Raw genomic sequence first — 18,490 nt, 5'->3', positions numbered from 1 at the left:
GTGGAATCTGCTTGAAGATTCTCTTCCTCCCCCTTCCCCCCACTCACATGATCTCTCTCCTTCTTTCCCTCTCTCCCTCTCTTTCTCTCTCTCTCAAATAAATAAATAAATCTTTGAGAAAAATTTAAAAATAAAAATAAATAAATAAATAGTTAGAGGCACCTGTCTGGGTTAGTTGGTAGATCATGTGACTCTTAATCTTGGGGTCATGAGTTCAAGCCCCACATTGGGCACAGAGCTTACTTTAAAAAAGAATTGTTGAGTTAAAAAAAATGTTTTAATTGAAAATTAAAATTGAATATATAAAAGAAGGAGAATAACTATAATTTATTGTTCACCATCCAAACACAATACAGCAAAATGTGGGTATTTTCTTAGAATTCTATATAATGGTTATTGCTTTTATTATATCATTATAATCATACTGATTATCAATTTGTTATCTGGATTTTTTTCAGTTAGTTTTTTCTTTTTTAAAGAATTTATTTAATTCTTTCTTTCTTTCTTTCTTTCTTTCTTTCTTTCTTTCTTTCTTTTAGAGAGAGAGAGATAGAGACAGAGAGAGCATGCATGCATGTGCAGTGGGGCAGAGGGGGACAGAGGGGGACAAGCAGACTCTGGGCTGAGCCTGGAGCTGGACACAGGGCACCACACCAACTGAGCTACCCAGGTGCCCCACTTAGTTTTTTATCCTAAACATTTTTTAAAGATTTATTTATTTATTTGAGAGAGAGAGAAAGAGCACGAATGGGGGGCAGGAAGAGGAAGAGAGAGGGAGAGAGAAGCAGACCCATGCTGAGTGTGGAGCCCAACACAGGGCTTGATCTCACAATCCTGAGATCATGACCTGAGCCAAAAATCAAGAGTCAGACATTAAATCAACTGAGCCACCCAGCGCCCCCACATTTTCAAAGAATATGTGGTGACATTAAAATGTTTAGGGTAGGGGCACCTGGATGGCTCAGTCAGTTAAGCATCTGACTCAGGTCATGATCTCAAGGACCTGGGATCGAGTCCCCCATTGGGCTCTACTCTCAGCGGGGAGTCTGCCTGATGATTTCTCTCCCTCTCCCTCTGTCTGCTCATGCTGTCTCTCTCTCTATCTCTCAAATAAATAAATAGATAAATCTTTAAAAAGAAAAGAAAATGTTGGGGCGCCTGGGTGGCACAGCGGTTAAGCGACTGCCTTCGGCTCAGGGCGTGATCCCGGCGTTATGGGATCGAGCCCCACATCAGGCTCCTCCGCTGGGAGCCTGCTTCTTCCTCTCCCACTCCCCCTGCTTGTGTTCCCTCTCTTGCTGGCTGTCTCTATCTCTGTCAAATAAATAAATAAAATCTTTAAAAAAAAAAAAAGAAAAGAAAATGTTAATGAGTCTATGATGTTTTAGCAAATGGATATTCCATGCCTTAGGTAATTATTCCCCTATGAATGAGTCTTTAAATCGTTTCAAATTTGGGGGCATCTGGGTGGCTCAGTCGGTTAAGCATCTGCCTTTGGCTCAGGTCATGATCCCAGGGTCCTGGGATCGAGCCCTCTGTCAGGCTCTCTGCTCAGCAGGGAGCCTGCTTCTCCCGCTCCCTCTGCTTGTGGCTCCCCCTACTTGTGCTGCACTCTGTCAAATACATAAATAAAATCTAATAAATAAACAAATGATTTCAAATTTTTACTCCGTCATAAATAATACTGCTATAAAATATTTGCACCTACAGCATTTTATGTATTTAGAAGAATTTATTATGATAAATTTCTGATATTATTGCATTAAGACATGAAAAAAATCTAAGGTTAATTATATATTGGAAAATTGCTTGCCTTTAGTATTGTACAGATTCATGTACTAATCAGCAGTGTCTTACAATCTCATTAACAGTAGTTTTCATCACTTATTTTTATTCTTGCTAAATCAATATGAGAAAATATTTGGAGTTTGGGGTTTTTTTTAAGATTTTATTTTTAAGTAATCTCTACACCCAAAGTGGGGCTCAAACCTACAAGTCTCAAATCAAGAGTTGCATACTCTACCAACTGAGCCAGCCAGGCACTCCCAGGGTTATTTTTACATGTGTTTTTAATTTCTGGTTATTTAAATTTTTTTCTTTAGCTAGCCAGTTGCGCTTCCTCTTTTGCATATTTTTTATTCATGTTGTTTGGCCATTTCTCTAATTTAGAGTGTTTTTCTTATTGATTTGCCTGAATGACTTCTATAATAAAAAGTCGGCCATTTGCCTTCTAGATTTGCTCTAATATTTTCCAAGTTTGTTATTTGCCTTTCAATTTTTACATATATTTTAATTCTAGCTAAATTACTTATATAAGCTCATACATAAGTATATAAATATCATTATATAAACTATATATTTATGTAATTTAATATTTGCTTTCACTTTCTCCTAGCTTTCTGTAGCTACATATTTTTAAATTAAATATATTTGTGAGGGTGTAAATTATCACATTTAAAAATTTTATTTTTAGAAATCGGTTCACAATATATACATATATCAAATCATTATGCTGTACATCTAAACTAATACAATGTTACAGGTCAATTATAGCTCAACGAATCTGGAAAAAATATTTTATAAATAGTGAATTAATTGCATCAACTCCATTCATTCATTTAATGATTAAGCATTTACTCAGATAAGTGATGATAAAAATTTAGATAAAAGACATTCTTACAGGCTGGTGGAGGAGATAAACAATTCCAGGATTATGTGATAAATGCAGTGATAGAGGTCTGCATACTATAGGCACATCCATTCAACTTTAGTGACTGCTTGGCCCCAGATATCCTATAGGGACCGGTCATGGCCCTTGTTTTTGGAAAAGAGAGACCCAGAGAGAAATTTAAGTCGAACAGGGATTATAGATAAATATATTATATGATAAGTGTCATTAACAGAGAAAGTGTGGGCTGCCACGGGAACATGGAACAAGGAGATACATCTATATCAATCAAACTGTCTTATTTCCTCTCTGGCTGCCCGAGGATCAACCACCATCATGAGCGACATGGTTACTATCCAGACCGGGAAGTTCATGACCAACTAACTACTTCATCCAGGGAATACAACAGGACCTAAGACAGGAATTCGGGGAAAAACTAGCTAAAACGTACGAGACTACACCAGATGTCATCTTTGTGTTTGGATCCAGAGCCTATTTTGGTGATGGGAAGACAACTGGCTTTAGCATGATTCACGATTTCTTGGATTACACCTCCAGAAATGAACCCAGATATAGACTGGCCGGTAGAAGAAGAAACAGATGTCAAGGAAACAGTGAAAGGAATGCAAGAACAGAATGAGGAAAGTCAGGGAGACTGCAAAGGCCAATGTCGGTGCTGGTAAAAGTGAGCTGGGGATCAGACGCAGAAGGAGAAAAGATTCTGCCGTGAGTTCATCTATAGTGATTGTGCAGATGTTTCACGAGAGGATTAATAAACTGTAAATGTTTGTAATTTAAATAAATAATTCCAATCAAGTTAGGAAGGCAGAGAGTCTTTCTTGAGGAGGTCCTGCCCTTTTGAAGAACACATGGACGAGAGCTTGATGAAGGGGGTAGCACATCCTACGCAGAGAACACGCACACCAAGACAGAGGGTGTGAGCACTCCACGTGTGTCCAACTTACTCAGCGTGGTTTGTTATGGCTGAAGGGATGCGTTCTACATGTAGTTAACTGAAGAGGGATGAAGTTGAAAATGTGGGCAGGAGCCAGAATATAGCATCTTTTATGCTAAATCTTAGCATCACTTTCTGAATAACCCTTCCTTTTCACATAGAAATAAGAATGTTTATTGAGCACTTATTATGTGGCAGTGTCTCTTCTAAGTGTTTTGCATGTATTAACTCACTTAATTCTCACAATCACCCACGTAGTAGATACCAGGATTGCGCCTTTTCTTACCTAATAGGAAACTGGGGTGCAGAAAGGTTAAATAACTTGTCCCCAGTCACACAGCTATACTTAAACCCATGCAGTCTGATTCCAGAGGCCCAACTATTAACCACTCTGCCTTTCATTAGTGTGGGATACTTCAAATGTGTTCAAGATTACATTTTTAGGAAATTATCTGTAGGTTATGGATTCTGTATAGTATTTTCTTTCTATTTATTCTTATTCCAGAATCATGCTGTTTAAGCTGTGTGTTTTTTGTTTTGGTTTTTTTTTTAATGTTTTCATATCAAAAGGTAGTCTGTGCCTTCACTATTTTCTTTTTCAGGGTTTTCTCTTTTCTTTTTTTTTTTTTTTGTAATTATTCCCTATTTATGTGTCAAGTGAACTCTCACAATAATTTCATATTTGGGATTAGAGGATTTAAGTTGAAAGTGCATTTAAATTTACAAATTAAATCGGAAAGTATTTAGTATTTCCACCCAGAAAGTGCTATCTAGTTCTTCATCCATTTCTCTCAAATTTATCAATACATTTTTATAATTTTCTTAATGTATGTAGCACTTGATACGATTATTCTTAGATGTGTTATAATTTCTGTGGAAGTATAATACCTTATTGTATTTTCTAATTCTGGATTATTGGCACATAGGAATGCTACTTAATTGTATTGCTTCTCCTGAAACGTGAAATAATAAAATTACCACTCAAAAAACTATGAGCATAGCAAAGGTATATACTTTATGCAGTAATGTTCAAAACATTCAGGGAAGATTTGGGTCCGTAGGAAAGGCTACAAAGAGAATATGGCATTTTTATTCATTGTTCACCTACGTTTTAGTTACACGTTCAAACTACTGTCAGTGATGCATTTTCATATCGTTTTTCCCATAGTGAGAGGGAAGGAAGCGGGGTGGTGAGGATAGTAGAGCCACCTCCCTCAAATTACGTTGCTCTCCATGACCCATCCTAAGCCTCACAGTTCAGGCTAATCATTGACCGGGCTTTACAATCACAAGCTTTTACTGAAGCGTTGATAAGACAGGCGAGCAGTTAGTAGCAAACGCAGCCAGGCTGTGCGGCTGGATCTCCAGGGAATGAATGGATTTTTCCTCAGCACCGATGAAAGAAACATACACTATAGGAAAACAATGTGCAACCGCGGGCTGCAAAGATCTGTCATCCTGTCGGCACTTATTCTCCTACGAGCTGTTACTGGATTGTCTGGAGACGGAAGAGCTGTATGGTCTAAAACTCCTCATTTTAGTCCTGTAAATGAAAGTCAGCTGTTTCTCTATGACACTTTTCCTAAAAACTTTTTTTGGGGCGTTGGGACTGGAGCATTTCAAGTGGAAGGGAATTGGAAGACAGACGGAAAAGGACCCTCTATATGGGATCATTTCATCCAAACACACCTTAAAAATGTCAACAGCACGAATAGTTCCAGTGACAGTTACATTTTTCTGGAAAAAGACTTATCAGCCCTGGATTTTATCGGAGTTTCTTTTTATCAATTTTCCATTTCCTGGCCAAGGCTTTTTCCCGATGGAATAGCAGCAGTTGCCAATGCAAAAGGTCTCCGGTACTACAATACTCTTCTCGATGCGTTAGTACTTAGAAACATTGAACCTGTAGTTACTTTATACCATTGGGATTTGCCTCTGGCTCTACAAGAAAAATATGGGGGGTGGAAAAATGAAACCATAACAGATATCTTCAATGACTATGCCACCTACTGTTTCCAGAAGTTTGGGGACCGCGTCAAATATTGGATTACAATTCACAATCCATATCTAGTTGCTTGGCATGGGTATGGGACAGGTATGCATGCGCCTGGAGAGAAGGGAAACTTAGCAGCTGTCTACACTGTGGGACACAACCTGATCAAGGTACTGTACGGCTGCCTTCGTGTTCTAGCTTCCAAATGTAAGGAGCAGGAGTTAAAAAGGAAACACTAAGAAATGTATCTTATGCTTAAATAATTCTTTTTATTGACATCACCTCAAGGAATTGCAGTCTCACTCACAAGTTCTATCCTCCGATTTCACATTTAAGGTCCTGTTTTATTTATCTAAGCTCTGAGTAATGTATTAAGCCCATTATTTTCCTTAAATGTTGCACTTTTAAAATGTTTTCACTCTCAAAATCTACAAGTGTACATTAGAGTGTGAGAATATGAGTTTACTTTCATTCTGTGAAAAAACCAGTCCTTTAGAAATCTAATTGCTGAAACCCTTTTCTGACAACATGCCACCATTTCAGAATTTTTTTGCAACATGACCTTTTCCAATCAGTATTTGTCGTTAGTATTACTATTCTTAGTGATACTTAGCAATAATAAGCTAAATACCTGTTAGCTAACTGATACATGTTAAATACAGGAATTGAGATAAATGTACTTCACACTTGGTTTTATCTGTGTTACATAGCAGAAAAGATGAGGCTAACTGTTCTGGGAGTTAAAATTAAACTAGTAATATAAAAACTCAGGAGAATATGCTGTACTCAGTATGTTTTAAGAGCTAGAGTTTATGTTGGGAGATGTTAAAATCACTAAAGCAATGGTGAAAATGTAAGCAAAATAATAGCAAATACTGGTTGGATGCCTACTATGTACCGGAGACTATATTAAGCATTCTGCAGGCATTATCACATTGAACCCTCATGATTCACTTTATGAACTAGGTCCTATTCGTATCCTGTTGTAAAGATAAGGAAACTGAAGCTTAGTGGGATTAAATGAATTAATTTATAAATGACAGCATAATTACACAGCAAAGGTCTTTATTAAGAATGTTTTTAAAAAGAGCAATCTTTCAGGGATTTTGAAGAGACTTTGCCTCACATTGAGGCTAATATCTAGAATCAGGTTAAACTTTTTGAGTCAAATAGTTTCCTTGGGGAAAATAAATTACTCTGGACACCTGTTACATTTTGAAAATGAAGACACTTTATTGGTAGTGATTCATAATGTGCTAGGAGGAGTAATCTGATTTTTGATAGTTAAATGTGACATGCGTAGAAGTAGAAAAAATGTATAGGAACATAAAATTACTCCATGTCTAAATTGGCATATACAAAAATGTCTACCCACCCTTCTTCTCTTTTTGAACTTTCTGGGTTATTCTACATGTGTGTCGTGCTATGGTTCAGTCACAGCTGCCTTTGCAGTAAACAGATTGCATTCTGATTTCATGGTCATTTACATATCTTTGATTAGCGTTGTCTATAGAGCATATGATTAATAAGATTAATATAGAGCACCTTAATTAATTAAGGGTGCACTGTGATTTGGCAAGTAGGACCTTAAAGGGGAGAAAACGTATAGCTATTAACTATGAAAATTATGCATATGTAAGTTAGAAAAATATTCCTTTTATCTAGTTCTTTAAATTATTAAAATGTATGCATTCATATATACTGCATGCTTGTGTAGATTGAAAAACATCAGATTGTACCAGAGGGTAAAAAATGAAAAAGTTAAATTCCTCTCTCCCTCTCCACCTATTTCAACCTCGAAGAAGCTACTGTTGGTGGTCTTTTATATAGTCTTTTAAAAGTTAAATAGGCAAATACATGCACATATATGTTTATTTAACCTTCTTATAAAGAAAAACGTTCTCAATCATTGAAGTTTTCAGTTACCTGGAAAAATGTTAACAACTGGAATTTTCATGAACAATATGTTTTAGTAGTTAAAGCCTTAAATGGCTATCTGATAAAAAAAATACACAGGAAAAAGTTGTAACTAACAAATAGGCATTGCTTTCAAACTTATAAAATGCTGCATTTTCAGATGTTTTTCACTTTCCCCTAATTCTAGATAAACTGCCTTTTACACAAAATTAGCACTGTCCGATAGTGAAATAAATTTTATTGTTTTAAATTGAGGGATTACATTTTTTAATTATTGCCTTTTCCAAATAATTTCTTCCATCTCTTTGATTTCTGAATCACTAACCTAAATAAGGAGCATAGGGGTCCCGCGAAATCAGTCAGAAGGTGAAACATGCTTCACAGCCCAGTGACATATAGCTCCAGAGAGAGTTCTTGCAATGGTTTGGTAGCCCGAGGTGAACTCACTTTTCCCACTTGTTCCTTCTCTGTTCTTCCTTTAACATGGAAAAGATTAATTTGATAGTTTATGTTGCAATGATGTATTTCTTCCTGATTCTGCCGCCTGTGACCCAGAAGCAACATTCTTGAGGACGTGTTTTTAGTCCAAGTTCACACATTTTACTGAGTTTAAAAAGCCTAATATAAAACTCACTTCACTTTTCCCTCACTCCTCAGACACCGAGAAGATTTTACAGTGGCTATTGGGTCTTTCTACTTCCAGGATAACTTGAAAAGTCCATTTCGGTCTGCAGTGTCCTGGTTTGGAGGAAACCTGAATGGCCTAGCCAGTCCTGAGACTGACCTAGGACTTAAATCCCAGCTTTATTGCAGACTTGGTGAGTGCCTTAAAGTGAGTCCAAGCCTCAGGTGAAAAAACAAAAAACAAAAACCACCCGCCATAATCATCCTTACTAATGGATGCTCCACTCGGAGTTTTGAACAGTATTTGGAACAGAAAGAGAGTACATTTTTTGACTTGACCATCTCTAAGCATGGTAATCATGGCTTTAAATATTATCTGCAATTTGGACAACAACCTTGCCAGGTACCTTTTATTATCATTCCTGTGTTACCACGGAGTGATTATTTCTCACATGCATCACGTTCCTGCCCTGCGTAAAATCCATTAAGTGGCTCTCCAAAGCTTTTGGGACTAAAGTCCTGATTTTTTTCACCAAGATACTGAACCCACAACCCCTGACCTCCATTCCAGCCTCCTCCTGGCCACTCTCCCGTGTGCATCACTAATGCCAACCCCTTGCACCCCATGGTCTATAATGCACGACCGGCAGTGTCTTGGCTTTACCTCACTGTTCCCCCCCACTCAGCCTTTACTAGCATTCTATGCAGTGAGCATGCCCTTTGTACTCCCCACTTTACCCATCTAATGTCCTTCAAGACTCGTTTAGGCGGTCACCACCTCTAGGTTATTCTTGAACTGTTAGGATTAGTGTCGCCCTAAGGGGTCCCATAATAAGATGTGCTTACTTCCACCATAGCACTCACACCATATGGAACTCTTCTGTCTCCCCAGGTAGCCTGAGGCCTCCTTCGAAGGAGAGACTATTCTTTGTCTTTGTGTTTCCAGCACCAAGCACAGAATATTAGTTCCATGCTAGGTGGCAATGTTTGTTGAGTGAGTAGTTGAGGATTTCTATCTTAAATCTTGTGATCAAAGAACCAATCTCAAGTTTAAAATTCGTAGTTCATTGCATTATTGCTGATTCTTGAAATAGTGCCTTGTGAATCCACTGGTATATTAGTTAGGACTTTTTGGTTGTGAGTGACAGAAACTTAATTCAAGTTGGCTTAAGCAAAAATGAACGATTTCCTGGCTCAGTAACAGAATCACAAGGGATTTGGACTCAGGGATGAGGACACTGTCGGAAGCCCTTTATCTCCATCTCCCATGTTCTTTTCTTCTTGGGAGTTTGGATCATTCTCTCTTTTGTAGAGGAAAGATTTCTCTCTTTCAAGTTCAGTTTTTAAAATCCCAGAGACAGATTCCAGCCTGTGTGGCCTATTGCTCTCAGCCCCTCAGATCAGCACAGCCCCAAGGTTTCACATTAGTAAAAGCGGTTAAGGTGTCTGTTTTCTTTCTATTTTTAAGTCAATAAATATGCATGATAATTTAAATTTTAGGTCCCCCTCCCCCTTAAAAGGGAACATCTGGGAGCCTCTGAGTAAACACGCACAGAGGTTGGGGAAGATGAGTTTGCTCATAAGAGGGTAAGTCACTCCACAAAACAGCTTCCATGATGGTTTTGACTTCACTGCTTTAAATTTGTATCTTTCGTAGATACGTACTGTTTACATAGTATAAGGATTTCTCAACCTCAGTACTATTGACACTTTGGGCCAAATAATTCTTTTTTGTGGTGGGGTGTCCTGTGCCTTGGAGAATGTTTATCCGTATCCCTGGCCTCTCCCCACTAGATGACAGTAACACCCTGGCCCCCAGGGTTATGACACAAAAACTGTCTCCAGACATTGCCAAATGTCCCCAGCAAGTGGGAAGCAAAATTCCTCTCCTTCCCCTCTCCTGAAAACCGCTGGTGTAAACCTGTAATAGACAACTGGCCGAAGACAGAAGGCATAAAGATTAAGGATGTTGAAATATAATTAGTATGAAGGACATAAAGTTGCCTCAATTTTAGAAAATTGCCTCGAGATTTCCACCAGAACTGTAAGTTGCGTAGATAAACTCGAAATTAGTTCATGTCTGGTTTGTCTTTTCACACACTGAGAATAAAGACTGCCCCTAGGAGCTCGGCATTATTTGGAAATACTTGTAAGAGCTGCCCCAAATCGTTTCTCTCTTAGAGCTATTTGCGAGCAAAATGCTAACCGTACTTTTTGAAAGCTGGTACTTTTTAAACAGCAAAATTCAAGGATTCAAACAAATGTAAGCAATTTTTCTCCATTTTTGATGCCACTACATTGTATTTCACCAAGTTGGGTTTTTTTGTGCATCACTTCATGTTGGGTTTTTTTGCTGGGGTTTGTTTTGGTTTTGGTTTTGGTTTTTTTGGTTTTTTTTTTTTTGGTTTGTTTGCATATCCAAGTACCACGTGTACCATTATTTACTAAAATGTTTTTCTTCAAAATGTTTATTTTGAAAGGAAATTGTATTCCTACAATACATGAGACCAGTATTTTCAAATACCCTTAAAATAAATATGTAACATTTAAAACAAAAAATTTCATCTTTTTACACCTAATGGCATCTCCCATACAAAAAGAGGTGGGTGTATCAGACTTGGAAAACACCACAGTAATACATTTGGTCCTAAAACCAAACACAGTGTGCCATTTTAAAAGGTGTCAAGAAAAATGCTTTTTCTTATGTAATTAAAATAATTTGAATAATGTAAGACTATTAAATGGGAAAACGCCAATATTTATGTATATATATATATGAGTATCTTAATTATTCATAATTTATTTTCTGAATATTTTCAACTTATTTGAACTAAATTTTCAATACAATTTAAAAAAAAACAGGTTTATGTCAAATAAAATATATGTCAACAGTTTTTTGTATATCACACACAAATGATGAAATTATTTTTCAAATTCCTCAGGGGTTCAAGAGATTGCTTAATACCGTGAAAGAGGCTTTCAGGACAAGAAATGTTGGGAAACTCTGCTCGAGGTCGAGGCTTCACCAGCTTGTTCCTGAGCCTGGGATAGGGCTTGATTGATTTCCTATTTTTCTACTTCTTTGAGGAGCAGTGTCTTAACATTTCTTGGCATTGTTCCCTCCGAGAAGTTCACACCAGGCTGGGTACATGTTAAGTATTCAATAAATAATTCAATTGATTATTTTCTATTTAAAGAAGATCTACCTTGTCCTAGAAAGGATTTAAAACTGCAATTGAATAAAATTGGATTTCAGACACACACACACACACACACACACACACACACACACACACCAGCCCAGATTCTGGCATAAACACATAGTCTTTTCAAAACATGCAAATCAACTATGTATCCCTGTTTCTATTAAAAATTTTTCTGTAAAAGCCCATCTTGAAACAAGCTGCAGAATATTGATGACACTTCAAGCTGAGTGATGTGTTCATGAGGGTTCACTATATTATTCTTTCAATTTTTGTATGTTAATGGAAATTTTCACAATTAAAAGTTAAAGATTAAGTAAGTAAAGAGATTATTTTATATTTTTAAAAGAAAACAATTGTCTTTATGTAGTGCAGTTCTTAAAGGCACCCTTGCAAGTCTTAACCAAAGTTTAGTATTAAAACTCACCACACAGCTATGATGTGAAAAAACCACCATTCACATGATTAATAGCCAAGCTTTCTTTGCCAACAGGATGCTGCAACTGCTTTCTTGAACAAGAGGGCTGCAGGGTTTCACAGGCACATTTAAGTAGATTAAATGTCATTTCTAAACCTCTTCTGCCCAAACCCCCACTAATAGCTTGAAGACTAAGCGTAATATTTTGAAATGGAAATACTAGCAGGAGCCTTCTTTAGCTTGTGTTGATCAGACAGAGACAAAATCTCCAACGATCATCTGAAATGATTTTTTTTCCCATGAGAAAAATAAAGAAATGTGTTTGTTTGTTTTTTTTTTTTAACTCCCTTGTTAAAGTTGGGTTATAAGACAACAACATACCAAAATTAATTTTTGCTAAATCTGTGGTTAAAAAAACTAGCCCAAGCTTTTTTGCCCATGAAGGACAGAAAAGGGGTTAAAAAGAAAAAAGCCTTATTACTTGCTATCTTCCACCACTTTCCTCTCCCACACAAAACAAACCAAAAAAGGACACAGAAAGGGGAGTGGGGTGGGGAGAAAGGACAGAAGTTGGTCTTCATTCTTACAATAAAATGGAGGATGAGGCAATTATTGTAAATAACTTTTTAACATTCTATCATACTATTCTTAGTAATTATTATTATGAGAAGAATATTGCATACCCACTGTAGTGCCCAAGATGGTACTAGGTACTTTTTCTATATTATCTCATTTAATTTGCACGTTGACTCTGCCAGGCAGGGTACTCTCATAGCCATTTCACACTGACGACGCTGAAGCCCAGAGAAATTTCCCTGAGGTTATGCAGCTGTATGTGTTTGCTTATTTTACTCCATAATCATGTCAGAGCCAAAATTCAAATCTTATCCATCCAAATCCAAGCTAACAAGGTTTAATGACATGAATCAGCTACCCAGCTTCAGTGAAAAAGAGCAATTTACGGTCTTGAAGCCCATGGCAGCCACTCGCTGATGCTGACTCACAGATACTTAACTTCACGTTGCCTGTTTAAAGACCAGAACCAACCATCGACGTGTTTTATTTGTCCACAAAATCTATGAACAATTCATCCCTGACTCATACATTAACCATGAGGTTTCCCATGTGTCCCCAGGATTCAAATGTTTTATTTGCTCACAACTTTAGTGTCCCATTAAAGTAAGGTTCGATCATATGTGTGTGCCCTTGGCAAAACCATCTGAAGTTTAAATAAATGTTAACACAATTATTCATTGAATTAGCCAATCCGTGATACCTATTTTATAATCCCAACTCATCTCCCTTAGGATCTAAGACACCTCTAACAAAATATAGGAAATAATGATCCAACAAGTTAAGACTAGCGTCCTTAGAGGCGTTTCTAATCAAATTTGAATAAAAAGATAAAAACTGCTTGTGGGTAAGAATTGCCAAAGACAGTTTCTATAGCCAAAATACCATTGTTATGGGATGCCTGGGTGGCTCCGTCGTTGAGCGTCTGCCTTCGTCTCAGGTCATGATCCCGGCGTTCTGGGATCGAGCCCCACATCAGGGCTCCCTGCTCAGGGGGAGGCCTGCTTCTCCCTCTCCCACTCCCCCTGCTGGTGTTCCCTCTCTCACTGCCTCTCTCTCTATCAAATAAATAAATAAAATCTTTAAAACAAAACAAAACAAAATACCATTGTTAGTTATGAGTCCTGTTAAAAACAACAACAAAAACAAACAAAAAACAACAACCCTATTCATAGAAGACAACTGGTATTCTAAAACCTTCAAGAGAGCAATATTTACTTTTTCTTATCGTTAAGTAGAAAAAGTTATACTTCGGTGAATGATTAACAAGAGCTTAAATACATGTAATTATAAATGTTCAGAGAACAACATTTTGATCATATTTAAACAGCTTGATTTGATACGGACACTCTCATACATGGAAAATTCAGCCCAACTAGAGATCAGAAAATACTGTAGGCCGTGGAAGCAGTGCTAGATATGCTGCAAAAAACAAACTGAGGAAAACTTTACATTTGCTTATAGAGTAAAATAAGCCATTTAATTGTACATAAAAATTGTATATAAAAAATTGCATATGAAAAATCTTACCGCGAAAATTCAAAACTCATTTAGTCTATGCTCAAAGAAGAGGGAGTCATTAAACCATTGAACACGAATGAAGGATTCTGTTGCTGAAAAGTAGCAGGAAGGCCAAGAAAAGATCTGAACCTTCTAACTTACCAGGAAAGAGTGAATCACTGAAGTAATTAAAGTGGTTCCTGGGTATTCTACCTGAAAATGTTTGGGGGACGTCTTGCGGCTGGAGGAAACCAATCTTTTAGTATTGGGGGCATTATATGGATGGGTTCTTCACGGTGTCCTATCTTGACCAGAGATTATGTGACTGAGTCTTAAAAAAGGGGTTGGGGTTTACCGCCATCATTCTTCTTTCATGTTAATCACGTGTGTATTTTATGTCTCCCGCTCTTCCCTTTGAATAACAACATTTATTATGGAGTAAAAAGGCATTTTTTTAAAAGATTTTATTTATGGGGCGCCAGGGTGGCTCAGTTGGTTAAGCATCTGCTTTTGGCTCAGGTCATGATCCCAGGGTCCTGGGATCAAGCCCTGTGTCAGGCTCCTTGCTCAGTGGGGAGTCTGCTTCTCCCTCTGCCTGCTGCCCCCCCCCCCCGCTTGTGCTCTCTCTCTCTCTGTCAAATAAATAAATAAAATATTTTTCTAAATAAATAAATAAACAAAACAATGCATTTTTACTGCAAAACATTCAAACAATACAGAAAGTCATAAAGTCCTTTTTCCTTACTCTCTAACCCCATACCCCGGAAGTAACAACTGCTAGCAGCTTATTCAATGTCCAAATACTTTTTTATGTGTATATGAGCACATACATATCGTCACTTTTTTTTTTTTTACAAAATTTGCATCATATTATTAAGTTTCGATTATCATCTCTGATGGACTGAAATGCAAAAGTATTCTGCTTTTATCTACTTATATCTGTACTTCTCTTTCCTATTAGAGGTTATAGTGCGTTGGAAGGCAGGAGCTATCTTGTTAATGTTTTTCTTTCTGAACGCCTACCAAGGTGCCCTGTATTTGTTAAATAAGTATTTGTAGACTTGAATGTAAGCAGTCAATGCGAATGAATGAGAAGTGAAGAAAAGGACGTCATAATAGCTGTGGGTTGAAGGAAAGAGATAAAAATGACTTGTTGAAACTTGCTTTTGCTGATGTGTATATTTTCTATAAGGGAAAAAAAATCAAACAGAAGTTAATGCTGGTAAATTCTCAGTTTGATTGGGAACTGATGTGCTGCCCCTGCTGGTGAGGCTGCGTGAAGGTGTAATCAAAGCCAGGACTCCCAGCTCACCTCTCCTGAGAGTGTCGCTGGCACCCAAAAACTGTCACATGGCTTTCACCGCGTGCTGGCCCTTGCTTCTGGGCCTTGTCTGCTACATACCCCTCCTTGTCTCCGCCTGTTCAGTCGCCTCTGGGTCCATGGCATAAAAGCATGTTCAAAGGCATATAAATGAATTAATTAATATAAATTAATGTGCGTAATGTCCTGGAATTGACAGTGACTGAGAAAGCTGAAAGACTTAGTTCTAATTCTAGCTTTGCCACTGAGACCTTGGGCCTCAGCAGCTCATCTATAAATAGAAGATTTTTGAAGACTGGATCAGGTCCATCCTCTACCCCCACTTAGCAGGCGAGAGCACAGAACCTGGAGCGATATAGCACGGGCTTGACTTAGTTTGTGAAACTAGACAAGTTATTTAACCTTTCTACCCCTTGGTCTCCTCTCCTCTAAAGTGGGAATCTAAGAGTACCTACCTTAATTCTCTTAGATGAGGATTAAATGAGCTAGTACATGGGAAGCACTTTAGAACAGTGCCCAGCACTTCTGGCACTAGGTACATGTTAGCTCTTATTACTATTTATATTATTAATTTTCTATGGTTCTGTAATTTAATCACTGTTCTGTTCTATTTGATCATGAAAGGCACTCATCTTTAAGGACCATTTAATCGTGATTTGTTTGAAAATTGTGCGGTGAGGAATGCTATCCAAACACAGCAGATCCTTTCCATCTTGGTTTTTAACATTCACAATGGTGTAAAGATCTGGGTCCTCAGTCAAGACGGTCAAGTGTGGAAGTGGTCTCTAAGGATTCATTTAGCCTCTGACACCAATGGGGACAATATCCAATGCCAAGTTTGCTGGTTCTAGGAAAGACGCCCAGGGAATTACACACAAGTGTTCCATGCTGTGTTGGGTACTTGGACAAAGACATGGTTTTCTGAAAACCCCAAATTTCCTGGCAAGTCCTCCTTGACCTTTCTAGGTGATCCTGAATTTCAGACATACATAGATATTTTCTCCTCAGCATGCAAGAGCCGGCTACAATACCCTCATTCTATCACTATTTAGCTCTTTTAATCGATTATAATCCAGTACAGCAGAAATCAATTTAACATATAACTTTAAAACAGTATGTTGTGGTTCATGTCAAATGGTCTCCAACTGCTTCAAAATTTAGAATTGATGGGACAGGGGGTGCCTGGGTGGCTCAGTCACTTAAGCGTCTGCCTTCGGCTCAGGTCATGATCCCGGGGTGCTGGGATGGAGCCCCGCATCAGGCTCTCTGTTCACTCTCCCTCTGCTCCTCCCCACTGCTCGTTGCTCGCTCTCTCTCTCTCTCTCTCTCATGCTCTCTCTCACTCTTAGTAAGTACACACAAAAAAAATCTAAAACAAAAACAAAAACTGATCGGACATACAGAAAGGAGGATAGTTTGGTAAAGTGATCAGAGAGGCCTGGGTTCAAATTCTAGCTTTACCAGGTGTTCAGCCTCTGTGAACTTCAGTTGCTTTTCTAAAATGGGGGAAAAAAAAAGACATCTGTTTTGCAGGGGCTGCTACCCACAGCGTCTGTCAGGTGACCCGCTAACTAGTCCATCCGTAGTGAGCATTCATTCAGCAGGCATTCTACGCCGGGCTCTTCTCCGGGCTTCTGTACATGCAGTTGGGAACAAAATAGATACAGTCTCTGCGCTCGAGAAGCTCGTCGGCCAGGCCTGGTTCTACAAGGCATGAGCCTGAGACATACAGTCTGGGGGGTGCTCTGTGAGAAAAATACCCCCGAAGTCATGGACACAAAAGTTGGTACAAAAGTGAACATTTATTTAGAATGAGAAAAATATTACAACAGGTGACTGCAGCCTTAGAGATTCAGAATCCTTCTTTTCTGGGGTGTCTTTAGGGAATTCATCAGGATTACTTATCGAGCAATGCTTCTAATGGCTCCCAACCCACCTAGAACGTTTTCTAGGGACCCACGCAGGTGAGGGGTCCTGAGTCTTCAGCTTCCTTCGGTTCAGGGGAAAGCTGCCTTTCTTGCCTCGCCTAAAACTAATAGGTCTTATTGTTGTTGTTGTAATCATTGTATTATGTGTCATTTCCTGTTTCTACATTGACTGTCTTTAACTCTTTATCCCTAAATCCTGAGGAAAGCCTTCAAGTCACTCTCCCAGGCCTTTGTGGCTTCAATTATACTCTGAAATATGGTCTTTTTGCATATGGAAAAATTACCAACAGGATCCCAGTGGTTAATGTAATAATAACAGGAAGCTTAAAATATCACCCCAGGCCCTGCACAGTTGGCGTGTAAGGGCTCTCCTTGGGCAGGACATTGAACTTCAGTTCAGCATCAAGTGGCTACTATTGATTTCTTCTAAGCTCCCTTCCAATATCTGGGGAAGCCCACAGATGCTTTGCTTAATTAATTATGAGCTTTATTCTAGACCCTTTTTCCCCTCTGTTTTGCCAGGTTTAGACTCTGACTCAGGCATTAGTTGAATTTAGTAATATTATCGTTGAAATTAGAATTCTATAACAATGTTAAAACTATGTTTTTGAAGGAATAAATATATTAGAGTTTAGTTTTTACATGATTCCTATGGGGAAATCTGGAAACTATACAAACTGATAATAAGCAAAGATTTGGTAGAATCATTTGTAAATATGATGATTGGAAAGAAAATAGGAGGAAGATTCATCAAAACGAATTTCAAGATGATCATTACTGAGCTATTCCAACTATAGAGAACATGAATTTGAGGGGTGGCTCAGTTAAGCATCTGCCTTTGGCTCAGGTCATGATCCTGGGGTCCTGGGACTGAGCCCTGAGAGTCCCTGCTCACTGGGGAGCCCGCTTCTCCATCTCCCTCTCCCCCTACCCTCCCCGTCTCCCTTCCCCTCCCCCTGCTCTACTGGCTCACACACGCGCTCACTCTCGCTCTCTCTCAAATAAATAAATAAAATCTTTAAAAAAAAAAAAAGAAAAAGAAAACATGAATTTGAACCATTAAAAATAGCATGGGTAAACATTTTCTTTATGAAAAGTGGGAACTTTTGTTAATATTTAAGATCTCTCCTAAGAATAATGAGGGTAAGATATTGCTTCTGAGAGTTTCAAGATTCAAAAAAAAAATTTAAAGAAATAACAGTCACGTAATTTATTTTATTTTTTTAAAGATTTTATTTTTAAGTAATCTCTACAACCAACGTGGGGCTCGAACTCACAACCCCAACATTAAGAGTCACACGCTCCACCAACTGAGCCAGCCAGGTGCCCCCACATAATATATTTGTAATGAAATAACAAGTCACATATTTTTTAGCAATGAACAGTAAAG

At 38.1% G+C, this 18,490-nt stretch overlaps 1 protein-coding gene and 1 pseudogene across 3 annotated transcripts in view; both read left to right on the top strand.

Moving 5' to 3' along the window:
* Positions 1-3,004: 3,004 nt before the first annotated feature.
* LOC123775418 (small ribosomal subunit protein eS24 pseudogene) lies at positions 3,005-3,451 on the top strand (annotated as a pseudogene).
* Positions 3,452-4,866: 1,415 nt separating this feature from the next.
* KLB (klotho beta) overlaps positions 4,867-18,490 on the top strand; it is a 34,363-nt gene continuing 20,739 nt past the window's right edge. The window contains exon 1 of one of the 3 annotated variants that reach the window (XM_045816353.2): positions 4,867-5,786. In XM_045816353.2, the coding sequence (XP_045672309.2) occupies positions 4,995-5,786 (792 nt within the window). In that variant the 5' untranslated portion in view covers positions 4,867-4,994. Of the gene's footprint in view, positions 5,787-10,066; positions 10,202-18,490 lie in introns of those variants that run through there. The other 2 variants (XM_045816352.2, XM_087864202.1) reach the window with 2 other exon arrangements.

This window comes from Ursus americanus, chromosome 8, assembly GCF_024610735.1.
Source record: "Ursus americanus isolate L20-20 chromosome 8, mUrsAme1.1.p, whole genome shotgun sequence".
Classification (NCBI taxonomy): domain Eukaryota; kingdom Metazoa; phylum Chordata; class Mammalia; order Carnivora; family Ursidae; genus Ursus; species Ursus americanus.
Note: the sequence above shows the minus strand (reverse complement) of the source record. Positions and strands in the feature narration are given on the sequence as shown.